The following is a 27,882-nucleotide window of genomic DNA, read 5'->3' on the forward strand; positions in this document are numbered from 1 at the left end:
TAGTATGCTAAATAAACATGCTCTGAATGATACCTGCTGTTAATCATGAACGATGATTTATTGTTCAGATATTTCAAAATATGTCTCAGAAAGTGCACACTCATCTCTGTATGACACAACTTTAAAGACCTCCAGATCTGTCTTACAGCTGCACTAATCAATATGTTCATATGAACAATGGAAAGAAAATGTCTTTGAAAGGAGTCGCTTGTAGTGACAAACCCACAGAGAATTATCATTTTTTTACCATCTTTTAGATAATTTTTTTTGTTTTCCAGCCCACCAGCCTTGTTTCCAGCAGCAGAAGGCAGCTGTTTTCAGCAAAGAGCTCTAAAAAAATTCACTGTACACTACCTGCCATGGACCATACAGCAGACAGAAACAGTTAGCTGGTGAACAAAGTGGAGCATCTAGCAGTTAAAGAGCCAGATATTGTTCTCAGGGGTTGGTGGAGACCAAAAACCGAGCTAAAAGTAGAGTGAATATAGAATTTACATTTTAAGGTCAACAGAAGCATGATTCTAATTGTCAATATTATTCTGCTGCAACCAAGTAACCCAATGTCTTCTTACTTCTTAATGAGACCTTGAAAAATTAAATGACGCACAAAGGAACGTGGGAGAGAGAAACTACTTAAAGCCACTACGAGGAACTTTGTGTTGATTCTGGCGGCCCCTGTGGACAAAAGTATGCGTGTTTTCACTGCCTTGTTTCAAAATAAAAAGAGTACTGAATGAGAAAGAAAATGTACAACAGATGTACACAGTCTGCAGTATCATTATCTTGCTCCCAGATTTGTTTGGATAACAGAAAGAGTAAGAACAGAATCTCAGTATACAGAAATATCTTTAATTCATAAAAGATTTACAATATTTTACATATGACACATACTGTGTGTAAGGCAGGGTAAAAGATCTTTGGCACACTCCTCAGTTTCCTGTTGATATAGACAGAAAACATACAAAACGCTTTAAAAAATACATCTCTATGAAGTCTTTTATTCTCTGCATTCAAAGATAAGTAGTAGGATTACTGTCCCTTTTTGGCTGATTTATCTCTTATGTACAGCTATTGTCTCTTATGTACATTGTGCTTGTTTATCTGGCAAACAAGGTTTAAGTATAGCTGGGTGAAAACAACACGGTTACACAGACACACACACACACACACACACACACACACGAGTACAGACACTCTCAGTCACACACACACACACACACACACACACACACACACACACACACACACACATACATTCATTGGGATTCCTGCTGTTGAGGATGGAGTGCACAGCATCATTAGTGTTAGGGCGACATCTCTGCTGGCTCAAAGTTGGACACACAAAGGCACTTTCAGGCAAAAACTCCCCTTAACTCCAACATGTTAGAATACATGAACATATGAAAATGACAAACATGTGTAATGCAAAAGTATTACATGGTAAAGTGCACATCAAATGTCTTTGGTTTAATAGTTATTGCCCTGATTATTTCTCATAAAGCGAGAGAAGCCTGTCTGACTACTGTCTCCATGCTCAACACATCTTTGGAAGCTTCCAGTTAACTTTGGCTTTTTGGCTCTTTAGCTTTTCAGCTGATTAAGGCAACTTGTTACATTTTACAAACGGTGAAGTACTAAAGCATCACCCAGAGTCCCTCTTTGCTAGAATAACATATGACACTGTGACTCAACTCAAAGTCCTGGGTGGATGCAGGAGCTCAACTCCTGACTCTCTTCAATCCCATCAAAGTCGAATAAGTGCCCTTGTTGAAAAATCTCCCTCAGAGTCCCAGAGGAGCTCCCTCTCACTTCTCGTCGCTCACGGAGCAGTCCACGGCTATGATATCCTGTATCTCCGTGATTTTAACCATCTCCTCCGGGATCTCCACCTCTATTGGGATCTTCAGCTCCTCTGGGATCTTTTCTGCCGAGGAGCTGCGGCTGGACAGTTTGTCCATCTCGTCCTCCAACTCGTTGATGCGTTCGGCGACGCAGTGGGCGGTGAGCCGGGCCTCGGGGTCGTGGTCCCAGCATTCCATGATGGTGGCGCAGATCACCGCCACACCCTGTAGGGGGAGGAAGAGAGCAGGGATGTGAGACTCCACACTGAATGAAACCCCTTGAACTGTTTGGGTAAAGGTAGCAGCTTCTCAACGGACCTCAAGTTATTATATTGCAATGTAACAATAACCATATAGTTGTAATGTAACACATTTGTTCACACATAGTTATGTTATACATAGGCTGCAACTAACAGTTATTTAAATTATCAGTTAATCTGTCAATCATTTCCTTGATTAATCGAAGAAACCAGAAAATATTCAAATCTGAGAAGCTAAAAACAGAGAATTTCTTTTTCTTTAAAAAATGACTCAAAACGATCCATTATCAAAATAGTCGATTAATAATAATAACTAATTTAATAGTCCACAACTATTCGATTAATCGACTAACCGTTAACACAACTTGGCAGTATAATAAGAATTTCAGTGGTCATGGTTCTATAAATAGTGTGTTTTTTTGACATTTCACCATATGTTTCCCTTTAATACATGACTCCCTACAATTTTGACTTACTTGTACTTCATACACATATTTCCATTTTATGCTACTTTATACTTAATACATTACATATATACATTTCAGAGGGTAACATTGTACTTTTTACTGGACTACATTTTGCTTACAACTTTAACAAGTAGTTACTTTGCAGACAAGATTTAGATAAAATAAAAAACAACACATTGTTAGAGATTAAACAATTGGTCTCCAGTCTTTTTAGCTTGTGACTCCTTAGAAAAAAGCAAAGATTTGATAAAAGAGCAAAGAATGAAGATAAATGTGTACAGCAGAACTCATTAATCATCTTATGCTGATTCATCTCGTGGCTCTTTGGAGGGGTCCTGACCCCTAGGCTGGAAACCATAATGAGGCTACTACTTTTTTTTTTTAATATATCATATTCTGTGTCTGTATTTGTGCAGTCTGAACCACTGGCGCTGGAAGCAGGGGTGCTGAGGGGTCTGCAGCATCTAACATCTGGCTTAATAAAAACCATTAGTTCATTAAAATGTTTAAACTTACGACTTTCTCCTTTTTTTACTGGGATTTACACATGTGCACTGGTATTTGTGGCAGGGAAGAGGTTTTGGCTTGTTTTTTTATCAGTTTTATCCCCTAAAAAGTTATACCATTTGCATAAAATGTTGTTAATAACTATTAAATAAGCTTTAAATGATCCTGGCCATTCAAATTAATGACCAAAACTGTGACTGACTTCCAACAAAAGTTTAAATTGAGCCTTTTGGCTAACACTAGCATTATTAACACCATTTATAATGATGTTGACTTGTGTGCTTTGTTTATATAAAAATAAACCCTACAGAATATATAACCTTGCTACAGATAGTGTCTGTGTGTACATTGTGTATATCTGACCTGATGCTGGAGCCAACTGTCGGAGATCTCAGGTCTCCCTCTGTCTCTCAGCACGTTGTCCTTCATGCTCTCCACACAGGGGTGCTCTCGCACTTTAGAGCCATACGCAGGCTCGTAGTCCTTCACCTCTGCAAACAAAAACAAGACCCGTGGATCAGATATGGACTGCAAATCATCACCCGAGTCTCAAGTGCAGAAAACGTGTGGTCTTTACAGTATGTCAGGTTGTCTGTGCCATTGAGTTCCTGTCATTTGCAAGATGTAGATGAGTCAACATGAACACAAGACAAGTGCACATTTCATAGAATGGTTAATGATACCGGGAAATTACTAAGGTACAAAAAAAAGTAAAAGGGGAAGACGGAGTGAAACAGGTGGCATGATGAGTTAATGTGGTTAAGTGTAAAAGTATCCTGATATGAGGTCATTCCACACCAAACCACCGAGCTGTTAGTTTCCCCCGAGCTGTCAGCTTTGTACACTGGCACCAATAATGCTGACAGTAGGAAATAAAATGTCTTTTATGATGTCTACATGGGAGGGTAAATGCTGGCTCTGGCACTTGAACAATGATTGTTTCTAAAAACAACAAATCAGCTTCCGCTAACAAGCAATTAGCGGCGCCCGTCCAGAACACCAAAATCACAATCTGTCATTTAAATCTTTTTTCTTTACTGTTTCATGTTGAAGAACTAGCCGGGAAAAAGAGAGAGCGTAACGCCGAAACCATGAAAAATTAAAAACAAAGTTCCGGGATTGGGTCCAGACCTCATGAAACTGAACTCACAACAGCTGCAGTCTGTCTTCAGCCCCAAAGAGAAGGCTCTCAGGATCTCACAGTTGCTGTGAAATGAGACACTAGTTGCTGCAAAGTCATCATCCTCTACCCATCTGAGCCAGAAAATGACATGTATTTAACAAATAGTACAAGCCTCACGCTCTAAATCCTGTATTTCACAGCGTGTCAAACACAGAGTATTATTCACCTATGTGTACTCTTAGGTGTGTTACATTTGGCAGCATCTGAGCTTTTCTTCTTTCTTCAGTCAAGGTGAATCATGACTGGAGCACCAAGTCCACCCTTCGTAAAACACAACAAGTGTTCTGGTCCTTCCAACTGTGTTCTCACACATACATCTACGACTAAAAGATTTTCTTCCAATCAAATCTGTCAAATCCGAGGTGCCAAATTCATTCTTGACCTTGGAGACAGAAATAATCTAACCACATGGTCAATGAAGTTGCTGTTCTGGAGCTTTTAGCCATATCACATGGTCTTCATCAGCAGATGGATATTGGCAAGTTGTAATGAAACTGAAACAGCAACTGTTCAATCATAGCTTAGCAACCACAATTAGGCACAGCAGGTTTGTAAAGCTATAGATTGCTCCTCAAGTTGAACGGACCTGTAGTCCACTGCATAAATGATGATTTCTGAGTAAGTGAGATTAGCTTAAAGATCCCCTCCAGACATGTATGTAGAAATAGTCTGCTTAGAACAATAATGTGTGTCTGATATGTGTTTTTTCTCCTCCATTAAAATTGGTTCATTAAAGGTTCATAAGTTCATTAAAACTTCCAGAATCTGTGAATATGCAAATGTTGTACATTTCTAAAGGTTTCCTGCTGGACACAAGATGTCTCCTACTTCACTGTAAAGTCCATTCTCAGTGGATGTGCACTGGTGGCTTCAAGTTTCTACATCACACTGTATAAGTTGCATACTGGACCAGGACTGACTTCCTAACTATTTTTGATGTCACAAATCCTGCTGGTAGGCCCCTCCCCTTAAAATCAGATGTTCAATGAGCACAGAGAAACTTTCCACTTTCAGCAGATGAATGTGAAAACATCCTTCTAGAGTCAAACACTGCACAGACAGCATTCAAACAGCACACTGTAGGAACAAGAAGAAACACTGGTTTCTGACTGGAGGGGGGACCTTTATATACTAAATTTGCTGACTATGCAGACTAACTGGGCAAACTCCACCTGCTGATGAGGATCATGTGATATGGTCAAAAACTCCAAAGCAGCTACTAAACAGACATTGTGGTGAGATAATTTTCTCAGCAGTCTTCAAAATGCCCTAAACTGCTGGTGAAATCTAGGAAAAGCTGCAGTAGTCTCAATTTAAGTCAGGCCCCTGTGGTCTCTGCTGCTGTGTCCTCAAACACAGGAAGTGGGAAGGTTGGAGTGGAACCCCCGGACAGGAAGTTGGAGGGCTGGGATTGGGACTGTGTGCAGAGAAGCTGACTCTACAGGCTCACACTTCCTGTTTTTGACATGTGGAACTTCCCCCGTTTTTAGCATTTTAAAACAGAACCCAGCCAGGCCCGGCCCATTCCCCTGGAGGTTATTTATGCCAGGGCTGGTATTGTCCTCAGCTCTCTGCTGTTTAGATCTCCTGCTGCGGAGCTGGTATAAATACCACACATTTTCCTGGACTGGATACAGCTGAAGCACAGAGCAGCAGAAAGCAAGCTGACCTAAAATGAGAAAGTTGAACACAGAAATAAAAAAGAGGTGGAGCGCTTTCTAAACATCAAGACATGACTGAGCGGGAGAGGACTCATTTCACGCTCTGATGTTGATTTGGCTCCTTTACACCTGTCCTCATGTTTCTGAATGATTAGCTGGGACAATAGAGAAGTAGACACACACACAGATACTACCGCTTCAGTCTATATGATAAGCGTGGCCTGCTTCCCTGCTGCAGCTCTGGACATTTGTAAGCTATGAGAAGAATTTCACCCGTGGTTTGAGAAGAGATTTCACAAGAGACTGCAACCAGAGCCTCAGTCTCACTTTCCCCTCGCTGTCTGGGGCCCGTAGTTAAAGCCCTGCTATATCCAATCTAAGGGGCGGAAAGTGGTTTACGACAGTTTCCTTTTCAGATTATCTGTCTGAAACCTTTGTGGCCTGGAGGTTAGCAGAAACCTCGGCGGCTGGCTACACTGTCTGGGATCTGCTGCTATCTTGAAAGAAACACAGCTCCATGTTTGGCTTTTAAACAGACCGTAGTCTCTCAACAGGCGTAACACATGAGACTGATCCCGAACTGAGGCAGTACAAACTACATTATAAGAAGTAGAAATGATCGAACCTGCATAAACTCTAACAAACCACGCTTCCAAAGAAGCGTCTGCCCACTTCCAGAGAAAGTGGTTGGTTGAATTGCTTGCAGCAGATGAGAGCTTGGTGAAGCAGGTGAATCTAGTTTCAGTAATATCAGTTCATGGCAGCACGACTGACGTCAGTGACAATCAATCAGTTATCGTGCACATTATCGCCATGTTTTCTTTTCATTGGTTTCCTGTTTGTCAGACTCATCTATTGTGTCTTTTTCACAGTTCTGTTATCATCTGCTCAGATCATATGTTGTCATGCTTTAACTGCTTGCAATGTCTGCACTACTACTAACTAATCTACATCAGTTGTTAGCTAATGTTACTAAAACTCTAGCTAACTAGCTAGCTAATTTACATCAGTTGTTATTTAGCTAATGTTTTGCTAACATTAACATTGGCTAACTAAGATGTGACTATCTGTAGACGATGCTCAAAATGTGGTTGTCTAGATTAGCCTAGCACATAGCCTATCTAAGTACAGGAAAGCTAAACAGCTGACCGAGGTTGTGGCCGAGGCTTGCTCAACTGTTATTGGAGCATGGAGCAAAAAGGGGTGGGACTTAGGAACGGTCAATTTCCTCCTGGCTTCAGCTCCAGACTTAACACAGACATGAGCCTGCTATCTACCTTCTCATTTATTTCTCTGCAAGAAAGCGAATGAGTGTATTTCTCAAAAATCAAGCTCTGTTCCTTTGCCCCTGCGGGGTATAACCATCACCCCCTCACCAGCTGTTGCCAAAGGCTGTCTCCCTTCACAGACCACAAGCCTTTTGCTTGGCACAGTGCAAAGTCTTCTCCCCGCTCCATTACCCTGCATAACCCTCAGCTCAGACAGAACATGCGAGCCCTGCCGCGCCCTGCAGGCTAATTCAGGATATGTAAATAAAATGCTCGGCAACACACAGGGAACGTACTATAACTGACCACAAAAACAATGCCAGCGCGGGGGATTGTATTTCTATTCACTATTCTGCCCGCTGTTGTTGGGGTGGAGACAGAGGACACACACACAATCCTAGATTGAGACATAGACACAGGGATAGATGAGGGCATCTGTCTAGTACCTCCATTTCTCTTCCTGTTTCTATACACCTCTCTCTCTCTGAAATAAACACACACAGACAAACACACACACGTTGGAATGTGACTGTCTAGTTCTAAATGTCTCAGGCTGTCTAGAAAAGCCAACTAGGCGGAGGGAAGGAGGTGGACCATGAGAGACTCCATCTCTACTCCCAGGAGAATAGGTCAGAGGAAGCAGAAAAGTGAGTGTGTGTGGACTTCTATCTATGCAAGTCTTAAGCACTGAGACTGATGATGTTTTGGGAAAACAAGGACATTTTGTCTAGTCAAAATGTTTGTTTGACGGTTGAGAGTTTTCAAGATTATGTTAATAATATGTTAATGAGTTATTGGTTGCTACAGTTGCTACATTCCTCCTCTCCATACTGACTGTTAAACAATCACTTCGTAGCGGGAACACTAAAATTGTGACAGCAGCATCAATATTCACAGTCCTTTCTGTGCAAAAATGTATTCCAAAGTTCGCCTTAAGCTTATGAGGCTTTAGCAGTCTAAATTCAAGTGGGGATCTTTGTCCTGGCATTCATATGTAAGTTGTAGGTGTGTTGTCCCCAAAACAAACTTAAATGCGACTACGAGGATGCATACCTCTGCTGAGGCTCAGCAAGGAATCATTAAAGGTCCATTTATTAGGACATATTGGCAGAAATGGAATATATTATCCATAGGTATGTTTTCATTAGTGTATAATCACCTGGATATAAGAATTGTTGTGTTTTTGTTACCTTAGAATGAGCTGTTTTTATTTACAGAGGGGGTGGGTTCAGTGTGTTTAGCCAGCATGTTTCTACAGAAGCCCAGAATGGACTAACCTAGACCTGGGCTTTAGATAGGATTATTTGCATTTAGGATTTGTGTACAAAACAAACTTTCTAAGATATCCACTCATGTGGTTTACTGTTAGTTTTGACAGAACAAGGACTGTAGATTTTGTTCGCACTTATTTTACAGTGGAATCACATTAGGAAGGATCTATTCACGGCAAGTAATGTATGAGAGCATAGTATTACAATAGACTTGAAATATAAATAAAAATAAAGAGCATTTCATATAAATATTCAATCTGCAATCAAGGGAGAGAGATGGGCTCACCACTTTAGCGGCGCCCCATGAGCAATTTCTTGGGGTGCCTTGCTCAAGGGCACCTCTGCAGTGCATAGGAGGTGAAACTGGCACCTCTCCAACTACCAGTCCACACTCCATATTGTGGTCTGTGGGATTTGAACCGGCAACTCTCCGGTTCCTAAGCAAAGTCCTTACACACTGAGCCCCTGTAGTCCAGCGGGTTGCATTCCTGAAATGCACTGTCCATGTGTTTTCTGACTTCGTGAAACCCACCTACCCTGTAACACTATCAGCTTGTTACTCAAGCGAGGCAGTGAAAGCACCACGACTGGAAGGGATATGGCATTTACTTAGGCACAAAGCAGAAGAGACAGGAGAAAGGCATTGTTGTAAGTTTATTGCAACAGTGTTCCAAGTTGAACATTATGCAGCATTTTGTCAGACTATTAATTGTCATTACCCCCAGAGTTCAACTGGATTTAAGTTTGTTGGAAGCGATAGTGGCAAGGTCAGTTTACACTGCAAAAGCGGAATCTCAAGAAAGTAAAAAAGTCTTGTTTCTGGCAAATGAGTCTTATTTTTTGTCTAAAAAGAAACATTATCAAACATGTTTTGCATTAGAGTAATCTTGTTTAAAAAAAATCGATCTAACTTTGTCTTAATAAGATATTACAGCTAATATTGAGCTTGATTTAACCAGGAACAAGTTCCAACAATGTTTTACATAACATCCCAGGAGAGATTAAGATTATTTTCCAAATTTTAAGAGGAAGACCAATTGCACAACTTCTCAGTTTTAAGAGAAAGTAGTCTTATCCTAGTGTTGGAAATGACGCAGTTGTTTAGTTTTTCACTGTTTTAATAAAAATGCTAAAATAACAATGCTTCTGATGCCTTCATTTAAAGTCAGTTTTTTAAGGCCTGTTACAGTCTTTCAGTGGTCTGATTTTTATGCTAGTTTTTAGACTTCTAGTCAAGCAAAACTGGCTTACCACACTGGCAAATTGTTTTGCTCAATACAAGAACATTTTATTATATTCAAGAATATTTGGCTTGTTTCTAGAAGGGCTGCTTTTGCATAGCCACAGAGGACATAGCCACAGTGTTGTGACAGTGACAGTGGAGTAAGGCATGTAGTTGTAATAATTAAGTTTAAGGTAAGTGGTTAGGTAATGCATTATGTCATTGATGGTCCTTAGAGAAATACAAACCAGTGTTTGAGTGTGCTGCATTCAGACAGACAGTGGTGCGAAGAGGAGCACAGATACAGAAAAATGGCTCAGACACTGACAGCAATCAAACTTTACAGCTGCTCACATACACATACACAGACATACACACACTCCAACCTGGGGATGAAAAATGTCCTCACTTTAATCTGCCTGTTCTTGTGAGGACATTCAAGCCTCATGAGCACAGACACTCACACACACACACACACACACACACACACACACACACACACACACACACACACACACACACACAGCTCGATGAAACAGGTACAGTATCCTCTCCAGCTCTCTCTGATTTCCTGCCCAAAGAAGGGCAACAGTAGAGTTCAGATTGTCTCCCTCACATATCAGACATTCCTCAGATTCCTGCTGCAGACCTGGAGCTGGGGTCGAGGTGCAGTCTGACAGACACGACCATCAGACTCCCCACTGACACACAAACCCCCAGTCACTGCATAACAGGAAACAGTAGCCTGAACCTCTCGTCTGCACTATGTAGGTCACAGATACACACACAGGCGTACAGTACACTGTTAGTACATGTATGTTTACTCAGGTTGCAGTACAGTATGCAGAATCAAATACATGTTTGATAATAAGGATGTAGAGAATGTTTTGTTGATGAAATATAAAACAAAACCATGTCTCCTCACTTGAGTTAAGTTAACTTTGAAGGTAACTTAGGTGTGTCCTTTATTTTGCTGTATCTGTGTTACCAAAAAAAAAAAAAAGGTTTTGCATATTTATTTAAAGCTGCACTAATCAGTATTTTTATTTGATATGAAAAATGGGTCAAATGACTATGCTAATGTCAACAATGTCACCTGTAGTGTTGAAACCACCGAGAACTATAACCAGCTCTGCAGTTCCCCATAGCATCTTTCAGCTCATTGTTTTGGTGTTATGTCCAATAACTTCCCCAAACTCAGTTCTAAAAACCTTGCCATTTGCCATTTAGCAACTTTATAATGTGATGATATGTCAAAGATGACACCTTGCTCCTAGGTGCAATTTAAGGACAAGTGTGTAGGATTTATTGGCATCTTGTGGTGAAGCTGCAGATTGCAACTAACTGAACATAGCTCACGTTTGTATTTGACAACCTGGGAATGAGAACAGGCTGGGAAGTGTGTAGAACAAACTACGGTGGCCAAGATGGTCATTCTAAGATAACAAAAACACAACAATTGCTATATTCAGGTGATTATACACTAAAGCAAAACATTCCATTTCTGCCAATAGATCCTCCTAAATGTTACACACCTTTAATGCAGGTTGAAGAATTATGACATTACATTAGTTAAAGCTACAAGAAGAACAAAGATTATCTCACTTTTCCAGAAACCTATTCCATTAGAATATCTGAAATATGCTATCACATAAAACATATACACATAGGGCCTTTCAAATTATATCAATTATTTTTCTAAATACAATCTTTAGAATAAAGTCCTAAAAGATTAAATTGTTTTTATCAAGATAAAGAATATCATCTTTAGGGTGTGTTTCCTGAAGAGTTTCACGCAGCTAGGAGTGAATGGAGTTAATATCAAAATAAAGAACATCAACAGAAATAGAGTCATGTTGATTACATTACATTACAGATGTGACACATGCCTTCACATGCTGCTTTCCCAGCTGCATGTGAGGACTGATAAACTGGAACATGATGATATCACTAGCAGCCAATCGGCCCTGCCTGCTGAGCTTGTTGTGACAACCCAAAACTCATGACATGCTGTCAAAGTGGAGTTATCTCAGTGGTTGACACTTCACCCCAGCAGGGTTTGTTTAGTTCTGTGTGTGATTATGTGCTTGTGTATTCACATTACACTTCCCAAAGGTCTACCATAGGTAATTACTGATTACGTGTTTGTGGTGTGTGTGCGTGTGCACTGACCTCCTATAGCTTCACACCTTGACGTCATCTCCCAAAGCACCAGGGCCATGGAGTAAATGTCGGTCTGTTTGAAGGACTCGATGTTCTCCAGATTCAGTCGGGCCTCCAGCACCTCCGGAGCCATGTAACGCGCCGTACCCACCTGCAGGACAGATATGCCAGGAGAGGTTAACACCAAAACACACACACATACACTCAAGGAATTATTGTTTCTGATGTTTAACCAGGTAGAAAGATTACAAGAATAACTGCATCTCACTCTCACTTTGGCACACCACCCACACATTAAACACTGTATCTGTCTACAGGAGTGTCATGTTTACCTTCTCCTATTGTCTGGCTTGTGAGTTATTGCAACCGTTGGGCTCAGTGACAATAAACCTGACTCATCTCCTGGCTTTATTCATTAACGGATGACATATTGGACAAGATACAAAACTACACTGATGACATGTTTTCTTCTCTGGTTATTCAACTATTTGATGTGCATAATCAAAATACACACATCACTTACTCCACTGAGTATAGTTGAGCTTACTTTAAGGTTGAAAAAAGTTATTGTTTTGCAAGTCAAAAGTCTCAAGTCTTGGCTATGGGGTCCCAAGACGAGTTCAAAGTTAAGACCAATACATCCTCAGTCAAGTCCCAACTCAAGACCAGTAGGTCCACAGTCAAGACAACCAAATCCAAAGTCAATTCACAATGTAAGACTAATACATTCCAATCCATGTCCCAAAACCAGTCCAATAGGTCACAAGTTAACATCAACAAGTCCCAATTCAAGACCCAACTGAATATCATTAGGATTAATGTCAAGATCAACAAATTCCAATTGAAGTCCCAACTCAAATCCATTAAGTCCCAATCACAACTGACAGTATGGCAATCCATTGCCATTTTGTAATTCTAAGTCAAAAGACTTTAGTCCTCGGGGTGCCCTATATCTTACCTGGTAGAGCTGGTTGCCCCGTGTACCAATGCTGAGTCCTTGCTGCAGCGGCCCAGGGTTTAAATCTGATCTGTGGCCCTTTGCTAAGTGTCATCTCCTTTCCTGTCTATCTTCAGCTGTCACTACTGATTAGTAACAGCTGAAGATTGAAAAAAAATTACTTTAGTCCAAAGTGAAGTCACGAGTCATGGTGGAGCTACAAGTCTTTTTTGACTTTGTCAAGGCAAGTCATCAGATGCTGCTTGCATACCACTGGTACTGTATGAGCAGGAAATAGCAGCTCAGTAGAGTAATGTTTTTGCATGAATCAGACTGTATTTGCATAATGGTGCTGATAATAGCCAGGAAGCTGTTACATAATGATCCCTCATGTCAGAATTGAAAAACCTGACTGGAAGTCTTAAGTTGGGACTTGACTTGGAACTTGTTGATCTTGACTCTGGACCAACTGGCCTTGCATTGGGACCTGAATTGGCATTTATTAGTCTTAAGTTGGGACTTGAGTTGGGATTTGTTTGTCTTGATAATATGTGTATATGGTACGTAGCATCACTTTCACCACTACTTTAATAACCCTCAAATAACTCTTAAGTTTGGTTTTCAGCATTGCATAACTTTAAATCTATCAAAATACATTTGTGGTTCAACACACAGAGTCGAACAAGCTTGCAGAATATTGCTGACATAATATCTGCGGTTGTGTGTGGAACCCTTTTTTTTGTGGCAGCCCATGTTTCTTCACAGGTTTTTTCCGAGTTGGACCGCATGAACACACACAAAGGTTATAATTACAACCTACCAGCTGGGAATTTCCAGCTTCCAATTGCATATGGAACACAACATGACTGCCACGGATCATAATTTGAACATTTGAATGGATAAAACAATGCAACAGAGAACACTGGAACAGATGAAGAGAATCACAGTGTACAAGACTGAAGGGTGGCAAGTGGTGATGTGATTCATAGCCAGGTTTCTCCTGTGTTTGCATGCACTGTATGTGTATATTTGTGTGCATATATTTGAGTAGAGGATAATATGTGTGTGCAAAGGGGTCACAAGTATGTCAACAGCCTCTCACCTGTCCCTGTTCATTTCCAGCCAGTGAATCATAAGTCATAAACAAGCAGGACAAAGTTACTGTACACTGACAGACTTGAGGAGCTTGTATGTCACAACAAAGCCTTTACCACTACCTTCATCCCTTGATTGCTGTCTGTCTCCGTCACATCTCTTCTGTCAGCAAATGAGGTGTATCGCATCAAAACACACAGATACACAGTTTTAGATAGAAAATGGCAAAACAAACACGGCCAGCTCATATCTCACCAAAGCTGTTTTAATGCAGAGCTTTGATGGCAAACAGACGAAGTTACCATAACAGCACACAATGCAGGCGCCCGGTTAGCGCAGTCGATAGAGCTGGCAACCCATGTCCGGAGTTGCTGCAGCGGCCCAGGTTCAAATCCGATCTGCGGCCCTTTGCTGCGTGTCATCCCCCCTCTCTCTGCCCTCCCTTTCCTGTCTATCGTCAGCTGTCACTATAAAAAAAATAACTAAAAAAAAAAAAAAAAACAGCACATAATGCTCTTTTTCTTCAAACCCCAACGCAAGATTTTAAAACACCTGACAATGGTACTTAGGTTTGTAACTACTGACACTGACAGGGAACTGTCCTCAAGTACTGTACTTGAGTACAATTATTAAGTACTTTGAGTATTTCCATGGCAAAGGGCCACTGGTCGGACTCAAACCCTTGGCTCAAAGTGAAGCATATGAAGTCACACCATAAAGAAGAAAAGTAATGAAAGCGACTTTTCATCTGACCTGTCCACTGTTGGCGAGGTCATCCACAGACAGGCTGCTGTCCAGGCGGAGTCCCAGCCCAAAGTCACACAGGCAGCACGTCAGGTCGTTCTTCACCAGGATGTTGGAACTCTTCAGGTCTCGGTGGACTATGGCCACCTTTAGGCACAATAGGAATATGGATGTCAAAAGTGTACATTTCTAAATAAAAAGCATCAGAGTAGGTAAATAAATTGTAAACACAAAGAATTAGAAAAGCACAAATGAACTTGCAATAGCACAAAAATTATATATAAAGACATTTTATATTGATCAATGTGGTAAATGACGAGACATCTTGACCCCTTGACCACTTGACCTTTCCTCTGGTGTCACCAGACAAAAAAGTTTGTAGACACGGAATATCGCAATTAAGTGGGCAGGTTGCCATGAAATTTGCCAGAGGATGAACTTATTTCAATTCAGAAACTCCACTAGCATTACTTGCTAGCATCTATCTGCAGTTCATCAATGAAAATTTGCTGAGCACATTTATGATCTCAAGAGGACACACCCTTTAACCCTCATAATGTCTTGGGGTCATTTTTGACCCCATTTCAATGTTCTTTATGTCATAAATATGGCATTTTTTAGATCTAACTTCACCAAAACAACATGGATGGTTCCATTGTATGGGAGCTCTACATAAAATCAATTTTGACCACTTTCACTGAATTTTGTGTGTTTGATTGAACTTTAGAAGACTTGTTGTTCTTCCTTACTGTAATTTGACCCCAGAAGGGCCATTGGGTTACACTGTGCAAACACACACACACAGCGAATATAATGCACACATACACACATATACACATACACACACACCCGAAGGACAACAGTAAAAAAATTTAAAATAACACTAAACTTTGACATATACCAGACTTATAATCAATCACACATATATTCCTATTATATTAACTTTAAAACAAAATGCAATAAATTTCACATAATGGTTTCGACAAATTATATTTGGGTCTATTTTGACAATGAGTTAAAACAGTATTGGATCATATTCATAATGATTTTAAAAAGTAAATACATGTATATTTTAAAACCTACATTTTGAGCATCATTTCCATACTACGTACATGTTTAGTTCTATGACTGGTAGAGCTTGAAATTGTCAAATATGTCTGTTAGTATGTTTGTTCTGTCAAATACTTTTACTTTTACACTTGAGGTGTTGCCAGTGAGGCTTTAGACTTTTTGTCTAAATATATCATCATTTGGACATTAAATCTGTACTTTCTAGATGCAATCTATGTAAGCTGTTTCTTTCTGTATCTATTTTGACAATGATTACTATTATTATGATTAGTATACTGTATATTTTTAGCTCTGGTATGCTGTCACACAGTCCTACCTTGGGGCGTCCACAGGGGAGGCGGTCACTGTGGAGGTGGGCGACACCCCGGGCCAGAGAGCTTCCCAGCACCTGCAATTCCTCCCAACTGATCACATTACGCGTCAGGTGCTCCTGGAGGGCAGAGGGATGATGGGATTAGTAGTATTCTAAAATGGTTTGATACTGAAACTTATGAAGGAAAAACAGACTCTTTGCGGCAATTGCAGTTCACAACATGGAGTAACACTGCCCCTCTCATGTTGGGTTACCTGACAGTGGTGGTCTCACCTGTAAGTTTCCTCTGGGGTGGAAGGCAGTGATGAGCCAGTACTGTTTCTCCACCTTCCTCTCCTCAGCTGTCAGGAAGTGGAGGATGTTTTCGTGTCGGAGGTCTGTATCGGAGAAGATGTCTTTCTCATTCTTCCAGGAAGCGTACTCCTCATAGGGGAAGATCTTCACAGCCACCGTTTCAAACTGATCTGAGGTGGTCTGCTTCAGCTTACCCTTGTATACCTGGGCGAAGCGACCCTTTCCCACCTGGGACAGGATCAAAATTACAGTTTTAGTTATAATTTAAGTCAAGATGGCTTTGAACAGAATAGCTCCACAAAATACTTCTAGGTGTGTATACCAGCAGATCCAGCTCTATAGGCAGTGGCTCAGTGTTGTGGTTCAGGCTGTTGGCACGCGTCGAGCTGCTGTCTGACCTATCGTCATCCATCATGATGGCGCAGGCATCGCTGCAATCCAGCCCACCGGCTTTTGGCTTCCGCTTCTTAGTGCTGCTTTCCCATTCTTGGTTGAGCACACGTTGCCGGTAGGCTCGGTACCAGTAGACCATTCCCACAACCACAGTCACCATCACCAACAGGGGAAGCAAGCTCACAAGAATCACAGACACCAATGGATCGTCTGGAGTTGGATCCACAACTGGAAGAGAAGACAGAAGATTCATCAAAGCCTTTATATAAACTGGAAGAACCATCGGGTTTGCCTTTATCTAAATGATGTCGGGATGAGATAAACAAAAAGGCTGAGAGTATATGGCAAGAGCAAGACCAAAGCAGCACACAACACTGAAAAGAAAGTAAGTACAAAACTACTAGTAAACTAGATCAACACATACAGTGGTGGAGGGTACACCCACCAGAATTGTATTTAGCTACTACCATGTTATAAAATTCCCAGATCTAAGAGCTAAACTGCTTGTGGGTTCTTAGTGACATTAAGACCTACTTTGAATTGAATCTTAAAAGTCAGCATTGAAGAGGTTTAACTCTGATCTGCTGATTGCGGTGAACGCTGCAAACATGAGTCATGATAGTTTGCTGTGATGTCGCAGACTGTGCAGTACTTTCCCTACCTATCTGAAGCTAAGGTGGGCTGACAATTGAAACCACCAACATGGGTACAAAGCGCTGTTGAAGACAAGTAGGAGTCATTTTGGACTGACAGAAGACTGCTAAGATTTCTCAAGTGACTGCTTCCATGTAAAAGAAAAGAACTGATACTGGCTGCACATTGAAGAAGCTGCAGGAAGTGTTGACATAGTAGCTTAGCTGAAAGCTCCTCTACACTCACACTTGTAAAGTGTGATGTAGAACCTTGAAGCCACCAGTGCACATCCACTGAGAATGGACTTTACAGTGAAGTAGGAGACATCTTGTGTCCAGCAGCAAAGCTTTAGAAATGAACAACATTTGCATATTCACAGATTCTGGAAGTTTTAATGAACTTATGAACCTTTAATGAACCAATTTTAATGGAGGACATTTTTTTGAAGAAAACACGTATCAGACACACATTATTGTTCTAAGCAGACTATTTCTACATACATGTCTGGAGGAGATCTTTAAGATGATGGAATTTTTAAGGGTCTAGTGTGTAGGATTTAGTGGCATCTAGTGGTGTAATTGCAGATTGCAACTCTGTCACTTACCCTTCACCTTCCAAACATGAAGGAGAAACTATGGTGGCCGTAAAAAGGTGCAAGGTTTGGTTTGTTCGTTCTAGGCAACAATTCAACACGGTGGACTCAATTAAAGTCGAACTGCTGCATCTGTAGATAAAAAGGGCTCATTCTAAGGTAACAAAAACACAACAATTCTTATTTTCAGGTGAATAAACACTTATGAAATCATACCTATGAATTTTATATTCCATTTCTGCCAATAGAGCTTCCTAAATGTTACACACTAGACCTTTAAAAATGTATATGGAGAAGATGCCTTTTTAGGGATTTTAATGCGGATACAACACTTGTTTATGCGGAAAAAACATACATTAGATGTAGCAGACACACATTATTGTTCCAAGCTACCTGGAGAAGTTGGATGTATATTGTCCGTCACTGGCAGCTCTTCATTTAACAGCTCACTGTGGCTGCTCCCTCTTGGTCCGTTCATCACTGCAACATTTAAAACCGATCAACTCAAATGAAAACTCCCTTTTTATAGATTTTATAGTTTGGATGAACACTCACAGTCAGTGCTAACTGTGACAAAAACATAACGTTTCCGGTTACTGCTTCACAATGTAAGCCACCCCGTGTTTGACAGTTGGACACTTTTGATGTGAGCTAGCAACAGTAGGAATAGTAAAGTCAGGCTGGTAAAACACTAAAACTGGATTACATGGTGCCTCGTTTCTTGTTAATGTGCGATTGGACAATTGGAATCCAGCACAGAAATGCTGCTACTGTTTCAATCAGGAGGCATCATTCTGAGTCAACAAATACTTATTTATATTTATAAATATATTTATAAATATATTTGGGGGCTTTTATTGCCTTTAATTGATAGATAGAGCTGTAGAGTGGCAGGAAGAGGGGAGAGAGAGAGAGATGGTGAAAACCATGGTTTGGTTCATGGGGTACCAACTTTACCAGGTGAGCTACCAGGGCGCCAAATAAATACAATTGTTTTTGCCATGTGGACAATAAAGATGAGAAATGTGAGAGTCTTACTAACGACATTGTGACGTTATCATATTTTACGGTAGTGGTGAAGCCATGGGTGGTGTCTAGACACTGATGATGGTGATGGGATGACGAGAATAGCTTAAGATCTGGCTGTGATGAGCTCAACCTGGATGCTGGATATGATGAACTAGAGGTAAATGGGGTGGAGGAAGGTCGCAAGGATTTCGCGTTGAAATGACAGCTGACAGCAGCAGAGAAGAAAACAGATTCAAATGTTGACAGCAATGATAATGATGATTGGTTTATTGAGATTGCAGCAAAATATGGTTGTTTGAACTGAAAGAGTATCTGGATTCCATTTTTACAATTTTTATCCAGCACCAATAAAATATATTTAGACACCTCATTTTACTCTTCAGAAAACAGCCTACTGTTTCCACAAAAAATTAAGTAGAAGGGAAGGTAGTGGCATAAAGGCAGGTTGTTGAAGGACACACAGCTTAATATGTGTGTTTTGGGTGCTGCATACAGCAGCAGCAGCAGCGAAATGCAATTTCCTCCCACTACTCATACAGTAACAGTCCAACACAAGTCAGCCCACCACAGGGAAGTCATTCTCAAGGTCTGTGCTATGAAAACAACATGCTGTTCTCCACTCTATGGAGTGCTGTAAATCATGTTCTTTCCATCGTAACAATGACTTTAAAAAGTATATGTACATATGGGTCTGTATCTTTAAGCTTGTGATCTCAGTAGGGAGCTGACTGTGTACTCAGTCAATAGGCCTACAGTGGACGCTGCCAACAGTGAGCTGCCTTTACAGCTTCATGAGCTATAGCATTAACTACCTCCTCTGACTCTGACTGCCAGCCCGGACAGAACGGCAGCCAACCCTCAGAGCTCCAGCGGTGGGGAGAAAACAGTTGAGAGCCTGTCTGCCTCGGCTTGGCCCGGCCCGGCCTGGTCTGCTCTGGCTGGGCACCTTTTCAAAGAGTGTCTCACTCAGTCCCTCAGGGGAACATTACTCCTGAGCGAAGCTGCCACATTGGCAGGCTGGAGGAGCTCGGACCAAGGACTGACCATTAAGAAGTCACACCACCCTGAATCTATTTTGCATTCAGATTTTCCACTGAGCACTATGAAGCCATAGAAATGTATCACAGGTTATCAATCAAGTCAAAACTACAATTGAATACATCAATAAATAATACTGTGAGTTACATAATTATAATGGAATGCAACAACAAACATAAACATCAGTTAAGAATTTTTTTCAGTTGATAAAATTAACTCCTAATTAACTAATTTAGCTCCTTAGTTCCACTAAAGGTCCAGTGTGTGCCATTTAGTTGGATCTATTGGCAGAAATAGAACATAATATCCTAATTACAGTAGGTCACCTTCCACGGAGGTCGCCCTCTGGAATGTCACGCTGCAGCTAACTTTTGTCATAAAACACCAGCCAGTGCACATAATGTCATATCATTCATTTACAGTCCTGCATACTACTGTACTGTCAATGTAGGCTATTTTAGCCAGCAAGCTTACACTAATACAGTTAGCTTCCTAATGCACATTATGAGGAAGAAGACACTAAATCACACATCTATAAAATGTAAAGAATGACACAATAATGTCCAAGGCTTATCTCCACTGTGGTCCTTGATGAAGATAGATAGATAAGATACATAAGATACATGCACTTGTAGATGAAGTGTTATGAGTATATCAGCTTAGTGTCTGCAAACTTCTAATTAGTGTTAACAACATTATAAGCATTAGCTTGTTAAAAAATGTTAACTTTGGCTTTTCAATTGTGTCAGTATGTGCAGTGCACAACAAATAATTATCATTGTCTTCACTGCCTGGCGTAGTTTTATGACAAAGGTTATCTGCAGCTAAGTATAGCAGGCTAGTGCTCAGTGTGTTTTCATAGCTGGCCACAGTCAGTTTGAATTGTTTGATAACCTTTTATTGCAAGTTGCAAGACTGACTGAGCAAATGACAACTATTTGTGGCTTGATAATTATTTACAGGCACTAATGCAACAACATCATAGGCTTACATTGCATGCAGCAAAGACTGAACTACTCTGTGAAAAAAACATTAAAGACTTGTTTGTCACCCCGAGACTTGATGTAACCTTTATTATAATGTGTGCAGTGATCACAGCAGACGAAGCTCTATTTTGCACAGATGTGCCCTAAGCAACAACTGTCATATGATTATACAGCCTAATTAACTTTAAAATAGGTCTGATTCACATGCTTTAAACTCTTTTTCTCTTCAAAGAAACTATAACCTTTAAATATATCATGTACTGGGCTGCTGTGTGATCATACAAGGTAAAAAATATTCAGAGTGGGATGAATAATATCTTAATTTTGTGGTTGTGTGTGTGTGTCGGTGTGTGTAACTGTAAAGCAGTAAATCTCTCTGAAATTGCTGTGGGCAAAAACGTGGACGCAATAAATCAAAAATACTAAACACAAACACACGCACAGATTTTTTGATTTGAGACAACTTCAAAAGTCTGGTAGTAAAGTGGGTTGCGAAATAAGAAGGCCAGACAGTCAGACACTGCTTCTCAAATTCCATGTGTCTGTAAGTGTGTGTATGCTTTAAGGGTTTTAAGATTGCTTGGAGGTTTTTGAGGTTTTAGGTTTATTTCCTTGCCGTCTTTCTGCCATGATTGGAGTGTGTTAGTGTGTGTATTTGTGGCAGAGACACAACCAATCGGATGGTGCCAAGACAAACTGGTAATAGGACTCATGTTGCCTTTTCCAATCAGGATGCCAGAGTGTTCTCATGCAGTGTTCAATGAGGTTTGACACATCATTCGGACTAATAGAGGGATCCTCGCCTCCGGTTTGCAATTACACACGTCATCTGTGTGTGTGTGTGTGTGTGTGTGAATGGGTATGTGTGTTTCAGGATCTGAATGGTGGGATTTCAAATGCTGCCATCTCTGACTCATGCTCTTAATGCTTTAACCAGTTGCTAATTATTTGGATCCTCACAGCATTTGGTGAATAACAAAGTTGTGAGTTGGATATTTAAAAGGAACTTTTTTCCTCGGAAAATGATGGAGCCAGACATGATTTCATGTTCGAAACAGGTGATGGGTGGATAGATGGAAGCCATTACAAACAGAGAGGAGGTCGAAGCACACTTCCAACAAGCCTTCACTGTGCCAGTGTGTCCTCTCAGCCAACAGAACCCTTCTAATGAGGCTTTAAATGTCCTTATTCATGTTGACTTGATCAAACATTTTCATTCAAAGCCAGTGGTTAATTTCTGGTGTGATATTTTATCAATGTCTTGGTCACATCATGGATAAATAAAAGTTGTAGATCAATCAGATTTTTGCATTTTCTGATTAGGGTTGTAAATTGTCCTTACATCTTTCAGAATGTAATAAACTGCTGTTTTGTGTCAACCAGCTGTAACAGAGATATAGAGACGATAACAGCTAACAGGTGAAGGATGATGTCATGTCTGGCAGTTGATAGCTTTATGATGTCTAGAAATAGCAGATATGTGCTGATAAGACGCTGCTATAGCAGCTCCACGACTGACCTTGTGGCACTCATAAAATCAATCATGGAATGCATAAAACTGAACAGGAAAAAGAGGCCTTACATGTACTTACACTACTAAAGTTTTAAAACATCAGCATTTAAAGCTGCACCAATCTTTTCTTTTTAAATATTAACAATGGTTAAAATGACTATGTGAAATGTCACCCGTAGTGACAAACCAGACAATAATCACCTAACTCTTGACATATATACACAAATATACAGAGGTGGAAAAAGTACACACATTTCTTAAAAACAGACTCTGGTAAAAGTTCTGATTCAAGTTCTTTGCTCAAGTAAAAGAGGAAAAGCTTATAAGTGTACTCAAAGTATAAAAGTAAATAGTAGTACTAGAAAACTACTAAATTACAGCAACGCAGTATTTGTACTATATACTTCATTATCTATTTAGTGTAAAGTGATACACAGCCTTGAGATCGAATCAGAGTCAAAAAAGGAGGGTGACTATAGGGTTTGAATTTACTCAACCTTATTAGATTAGTTTTGAGCTTCTTCTGCTGCCCCTGAGTGGCTAAAAAAGATCAATTAATACAGCTGTCATATAATGTGTGTGCAGGGTTTTGTAAGTTCATTAAATATTTGCTGTTGTACTCTCTGCACACTGCACCAAAAGGTTCCGAAGTTTCCTGAAGGTATGTTTGTACTATGCATGGGTTTTATTTCATGACATGAATCTCATATTAAAAAATGTGTTTACCTTCTTTCCCCCTGGAGTTTTTACCCTTCTAAATGTATATAAATAACCTGCCTTTATCCAGGCTGGTATCATATTATGGTGGAGCGTGGAGGAATCCAACCACAGGGAGGCTGGCAACACTGACTAAAAGTGAATATCACACTCACTATTTACTTGTTATGGTAACAGCACTGCCTTTACAACCCAGACTGCTTCATAAACATGGCTCATATCTCTCCTGCTCTCCATCCCCTCCCTCCAACATCTCCCTGTGCGTCGCCTTGCTTCCGTCTCTGCATCTACTTCCTCATCCCTCCTCGGCGTACTCTGTCCTGTTCTGTCACTTTGCCTCACACATGCCCTTCTCCTTTCCCTCCTTTTTATGCATCTTCGAGTTGGCCTGCTTGAGTCATTTGTCTGCTGTGTGACCGACTGATGTACTCACTGAGGGCAGGCCAAGATTCCACAGTTAAGGAGGAACTGTAAAAAATCGGAATAAAAATACAGCTCTTGGAACATGCACAGAGACACTTTTTCCTTTACAGCTCCACGTCCCTCTTCTTCTCCTCTTCCTCTTTGTCGCCTGCATCAAGAAGTCACTCTAATTAACTTTTCCGTTTTCTTATTTTTATCTCTTGTTCTTCTTCTTTGTCATCAAAATAGATCATAGCATCAAAAATCCCCACTTTATATCATGAGGAAGATTTCATTCATCATGAGGGATGCCAAAATAACCCATGAAATGACTTGGACGGGATCAGGCGACATCTGTGAAAAAATACAGACGGTACGAGTGAAGGAATCCATGTCGGGAATGAATTAGTTCTACCTCCATCTCATTCCTCACATAGCGTGCCTCAAAGTGTGTAAAACTGACTTTCACAAGAGCACAGCTGTAAATACAGCACTAAAACAAATAGCATGTTACTATGACAAGGCAGTATTTAGTATCGATGCCTCCCTTCCCACTGAAACTAGTTCACAAGCTCCAAAACACATGTGCAACTGACACTGGCTGAGAGGCAGTGTTAGTCTGCTCCAAATCTTCTTAATTAGAAACAAATGTCGTATCACAGAGGTCTAGTCTAGGTCTCTCCGAGTGTGAGGGATGATCACAATGATTGTGAAAGCACAGGAAGTCAAAATGAGGATTCTAAAGTAGTATATCCACACTATTTCTGATTAGATTTGAAAAAGGGGTTTTGTCCACACTAATATCTTAACTTAAATACTTACAGTCCACCCCGAAATGCCAAATTAAATAGAAACCAGAATGCAATAGTACATACGTACACCAAGGCCACACAGTCTTCAAAACTGTTTATTCTAATAATAAAAATGTTTAGAAAAGAGGTCTCAAACTCTAATTGTCTTGGGGCCACTGCTGCTATTGTCATCTCATAGGAGGGCCACTGCAACGTTCAAGTACTACAGGGAAGCACAATATTGAAATTGAAACTGATACTGAAAATATTTCCATTACTAACTTTCATCAATCAACAAATGAAGGCCCAGAATGCTGCTCTCTTCTCATCAACCCTTTGACCTTTTATTTTGTGCCAAACAAAATGCATTCTTTCAATAGAATTGTGTTTTTAATTGTGTATGAAGGGCTAATTTAAATTGATATGAAACATGAAAAAGTCACGTGGCGGGTCTGATCTAAATCAAAATACACATACTGATAGACAACGATGGTGATGTGACAGACAGGATCTTTAAAGAGCACCTAAATTCAGGCTTATTTAAATGGGTCAGAACTGGTGCTGGTTAAACACAGGAGGACTTTCAGTGCAAGACTCATTCCTCTCAGAGACACCACAGAGCGCCACAGGAAGTTATTCTTGCCTGTGTCCATCAAATGTTTCAGCTCCTCCCTCAGAGTGTTGGATGCACAGAGGAGCTGACTGGACCTTAAAAAATGCAATACCCAGATTAATGTGCAATACTCTCCATTGTTTCATTAGCTGACTTATTCATGGATCCAGTTCTCAGCATTATTAGTACGCAGTATTTATTCAGTACACTGCTGTTATATATTGCAGTATACATATATATATATATATATATATATATTTGTTTTTTTAAACTATTTTTTGGGGCTTTTTATTGCCTTTATGATAGTGACAGCTGAAGATAGACAGGAAAGGGGGACAGAGAGAGGGGATGACATGCAGCAAAGGGCCGCAGGTCGGATTCAAACCATGGGCCACTGCAGCAAGGACTCAGCCTCGGTATATGAGTCGCCAGCTCTACCAACTGAGCTAACCGGCGCCCTGCAGTATACATATTTTACTATTTATCTTATTTTCTATTTCTTTTTATTATTGTTATATACTGTAGTATAATGTACATATTTTAACACATATTCTTATTTTATATTGTTAATATTTATTAGATATATTGTTGTTATATATTGTAATAATATGCACATACTTGTTCTTATTTCTATTTCTTATAATTTCTTTGTTCAGCAACTTGACCAACCCCCCCGCTGTGATTTGTGATTTTGGGCTACATAAATAAAATCTGACTCTTGGTATGATATTACATAAAACATCATGTATGGCATATGTGAGAAATTTGATAAAAACACAGCAAAGAGTGGATGAAATTGGCAAATGCATGCATTGTGGGTTTGTTTTTCCAAGGTAGATTGAAACTAGGGAATCCAGGGATTTTGCCTTGAAAAATGTGAAAGTTGAAAGTTACAGAGTTGTGTGTCAAAATGCTGAAGTGCTTTATAGGTGGTCACATGGTGACACTGTCTGCACCAAAATCCTCCCTGGCCTCTGACCTAACTTTCAATGAAATCTGTAACCTTGTGTGAAGATAAAACATTAGTTCTCTTCCTTTCCCCCTGCTTTTTAGTTCATCATCACCATTAGGTGTCAGGGGATATTGTTAGTTGGATTCATCACTACGACACCTTTAACAGTGCACATAATCATTAGACCCATTTCTGACATAAAAATATAATTCTAATATTAAAATATTGATTAGTGCAGCCTTAAAACTCAATTTTGACACATCTAAGGCTAATGCTGAATCATCAATCAACTGAGAAAGCTTTAAACTCTGCGCTCGCTGTGCAGTTACGTCCCCAAACTGGACAAATCCCACTTTGAGCCGCTTAGATAAACCGAGGCTCTGATCTAACATTTCCTCATCTCACCACACTGAGACAGTAGTGACAACACAGCCCACATCTGATTCACTTCTGACAGGCCTCCACCGAGCTGTCCATCAAAACCAACAAGCCCTGTTAGTGTCTGCTGCAGTGGGATCGCAATGTTCCCTCCCTCATGGTGACATTTGTATCACACCAGAATCCACAAGCATCTTCTCTCGTATAGCAGTAAACCACATGCTCAAACACTATTACAGGCACGTCATAAGAATGCAATGCTGGGGAAGAACAATGTGAGGCATTTGTAGAGGAATAAGCCATGGCAGAAGTCCAATAAACAAACAAGAACTTCCTGCTGCATGCGTCCTCAATGGGAGGAAGGAACCACAACCCTTACCCTCAGGGCTCTAAGTGTGTGTGTGTGTGTGTGTGTGTGTATGTGTGTGTGTTTCAGTGAGAGATACAAACTGAAAGACACAAAGACAGATTAGGATTTACACAAACTACTGTACACATCCTTGATAGAGCCACTTAACATGCCAAATTTAGTATAAAGTGCTCAGGTTTTCAGTTCCCAGGCCTCCCTGTACCTCTTTATACTATTTTCCATAGTGGTGCTGTCTCATGCTTATTGATCGCTGTAGGGATCAATAACAGGAAGATCAAAATGCAGCGCCAGCTATGGACCAGCAGCTCTGGAGACAAGCAATACCATAGCAGTCAGAAGTCAGAATTCCAGCTTGTTTACTAAATGTGTGCAGTGAATGGAAAAAAAAAAACGGCCAACCATTGCTACTCACGACCATACATATTTAAATTATAGCTAATTTACTGCCCACATAATCGCTGTTTGCAGGTGAAACCATGCTAGCGAGGTTGTGCTCAATTTCCAACACAAACAAAGTTTCTTTGAAGTGTGGTTTGAAGAGGTGAATTCGGCTGCATTCACTACCGTAAGACTCAGACATCCCACAAGCAAGTCAGACACGCAAAGGAGGATCTCAAATTAAAGAAAATGCCAATTATAAATGGCGGGATGCACAAGCGGTGTGACTATTGATGTGTCTGTGTTATAGCTAATGCATGTAGTTTTCTCTTAAAGGTAGTGATGAAGAGCTAGTTACCTGTGAGCGTATGTAATGTGTAATTGTATGAATGAAAAGTTGAAGGGTCACTTCACCCAAATGACAAATCAAAGTTAAAGGTTAGCAGTTTGAAGGCATGATAGATCAGATTTTGTGTGTCCAGGTTTCCAGTTATTAGAATTCAATGGAGGTTACTATGCAGCTCACAGCATTGACAAATTACATTTAAATCTCTCAAAACCAAACCTGAAGCTTTAAAACAGCCGAAGAATACTATGTTTCAGCGCTTGCCCACCCTTCAGCCTCCCACATTATTTTCAGTATGTATGTACAGCAGATGAAAGTTGGAGTTTAGTCAGTCGTGCGGGAAGAAGAGGATTCTAATCTGCTTTAATAACACAGTAACGTAGGAAGGGAATGAATTAACTGCCCCATAGCAGCAGACAGAGTCTACCTCACTGTCATTCACTACAGAGGTGTT

General features: G+C 40.4%; 1 protein-coding gene across 2 annotated transcripts in view; it reads right to left on the reverse strand.

Annotated features, from left to right (window-relative positions):
- Positions 1–829: 829 nt before the first annotated feature.
- tgfbr2b (transforming growth factor beta receptor 2b) overlaps positions 830–27,882 on the reverse strand; it is a 40,055-nt gene continuing 13,002 nt past the window's right edge. The window contains exons 4-11 of one of the 2 annotated variants that reach the window (XM_051406770.1): positions 18,309–18,395; positions 16,620–16,918; positions 16,277–16,525; positions 16,007–16,120; positions 14,629–14,766; positions 11,853–11,994; positions 3,439–3,566; positions 830–2,066 (exon numbers count right to left, since the gene is read on the reverse strand). In XM_051406770.1, coding sequence (XP_051262730.1) covers positions 1,806–2,066; positions 3,439–3,566; positions 11,853–11,994; positions 14,629–14,766; positions 16,007–16,120; positions 16,277–16,525; positions 16,620–16,918; positions 18,309–18,395 — 1,418 coding nt within the window. In that variant the 3' untranslated portion in view covers positions 830–1,805. The remainder of the gene's footprint in view (positions 2,067–3,438; positions 3,567–11,852; positions 11,995–14,628; positions 14,767–16,006; positions 16,121–16,276; positions 16,526–16,619; positions 16,919–18,308; positions 18,396–27,882) is intronic. The other variant, XM_051406771.1, reaches the window with a different exon arrangement.

This window comes from Dicentrarchus labrax, unplaced genomic scaffold (assembly GCF_905237075.1).
Source record: "Dicentrarchus labrax unplaced genomic scaffold, dlabrax2021, whole genome shotgun sequence".
Lineage (NCBI taxonomy): Eukaryota > Metazoa > Chordata > Actinopteri > Moronidae > Dicentrarchus > Dicentrarchus labrax.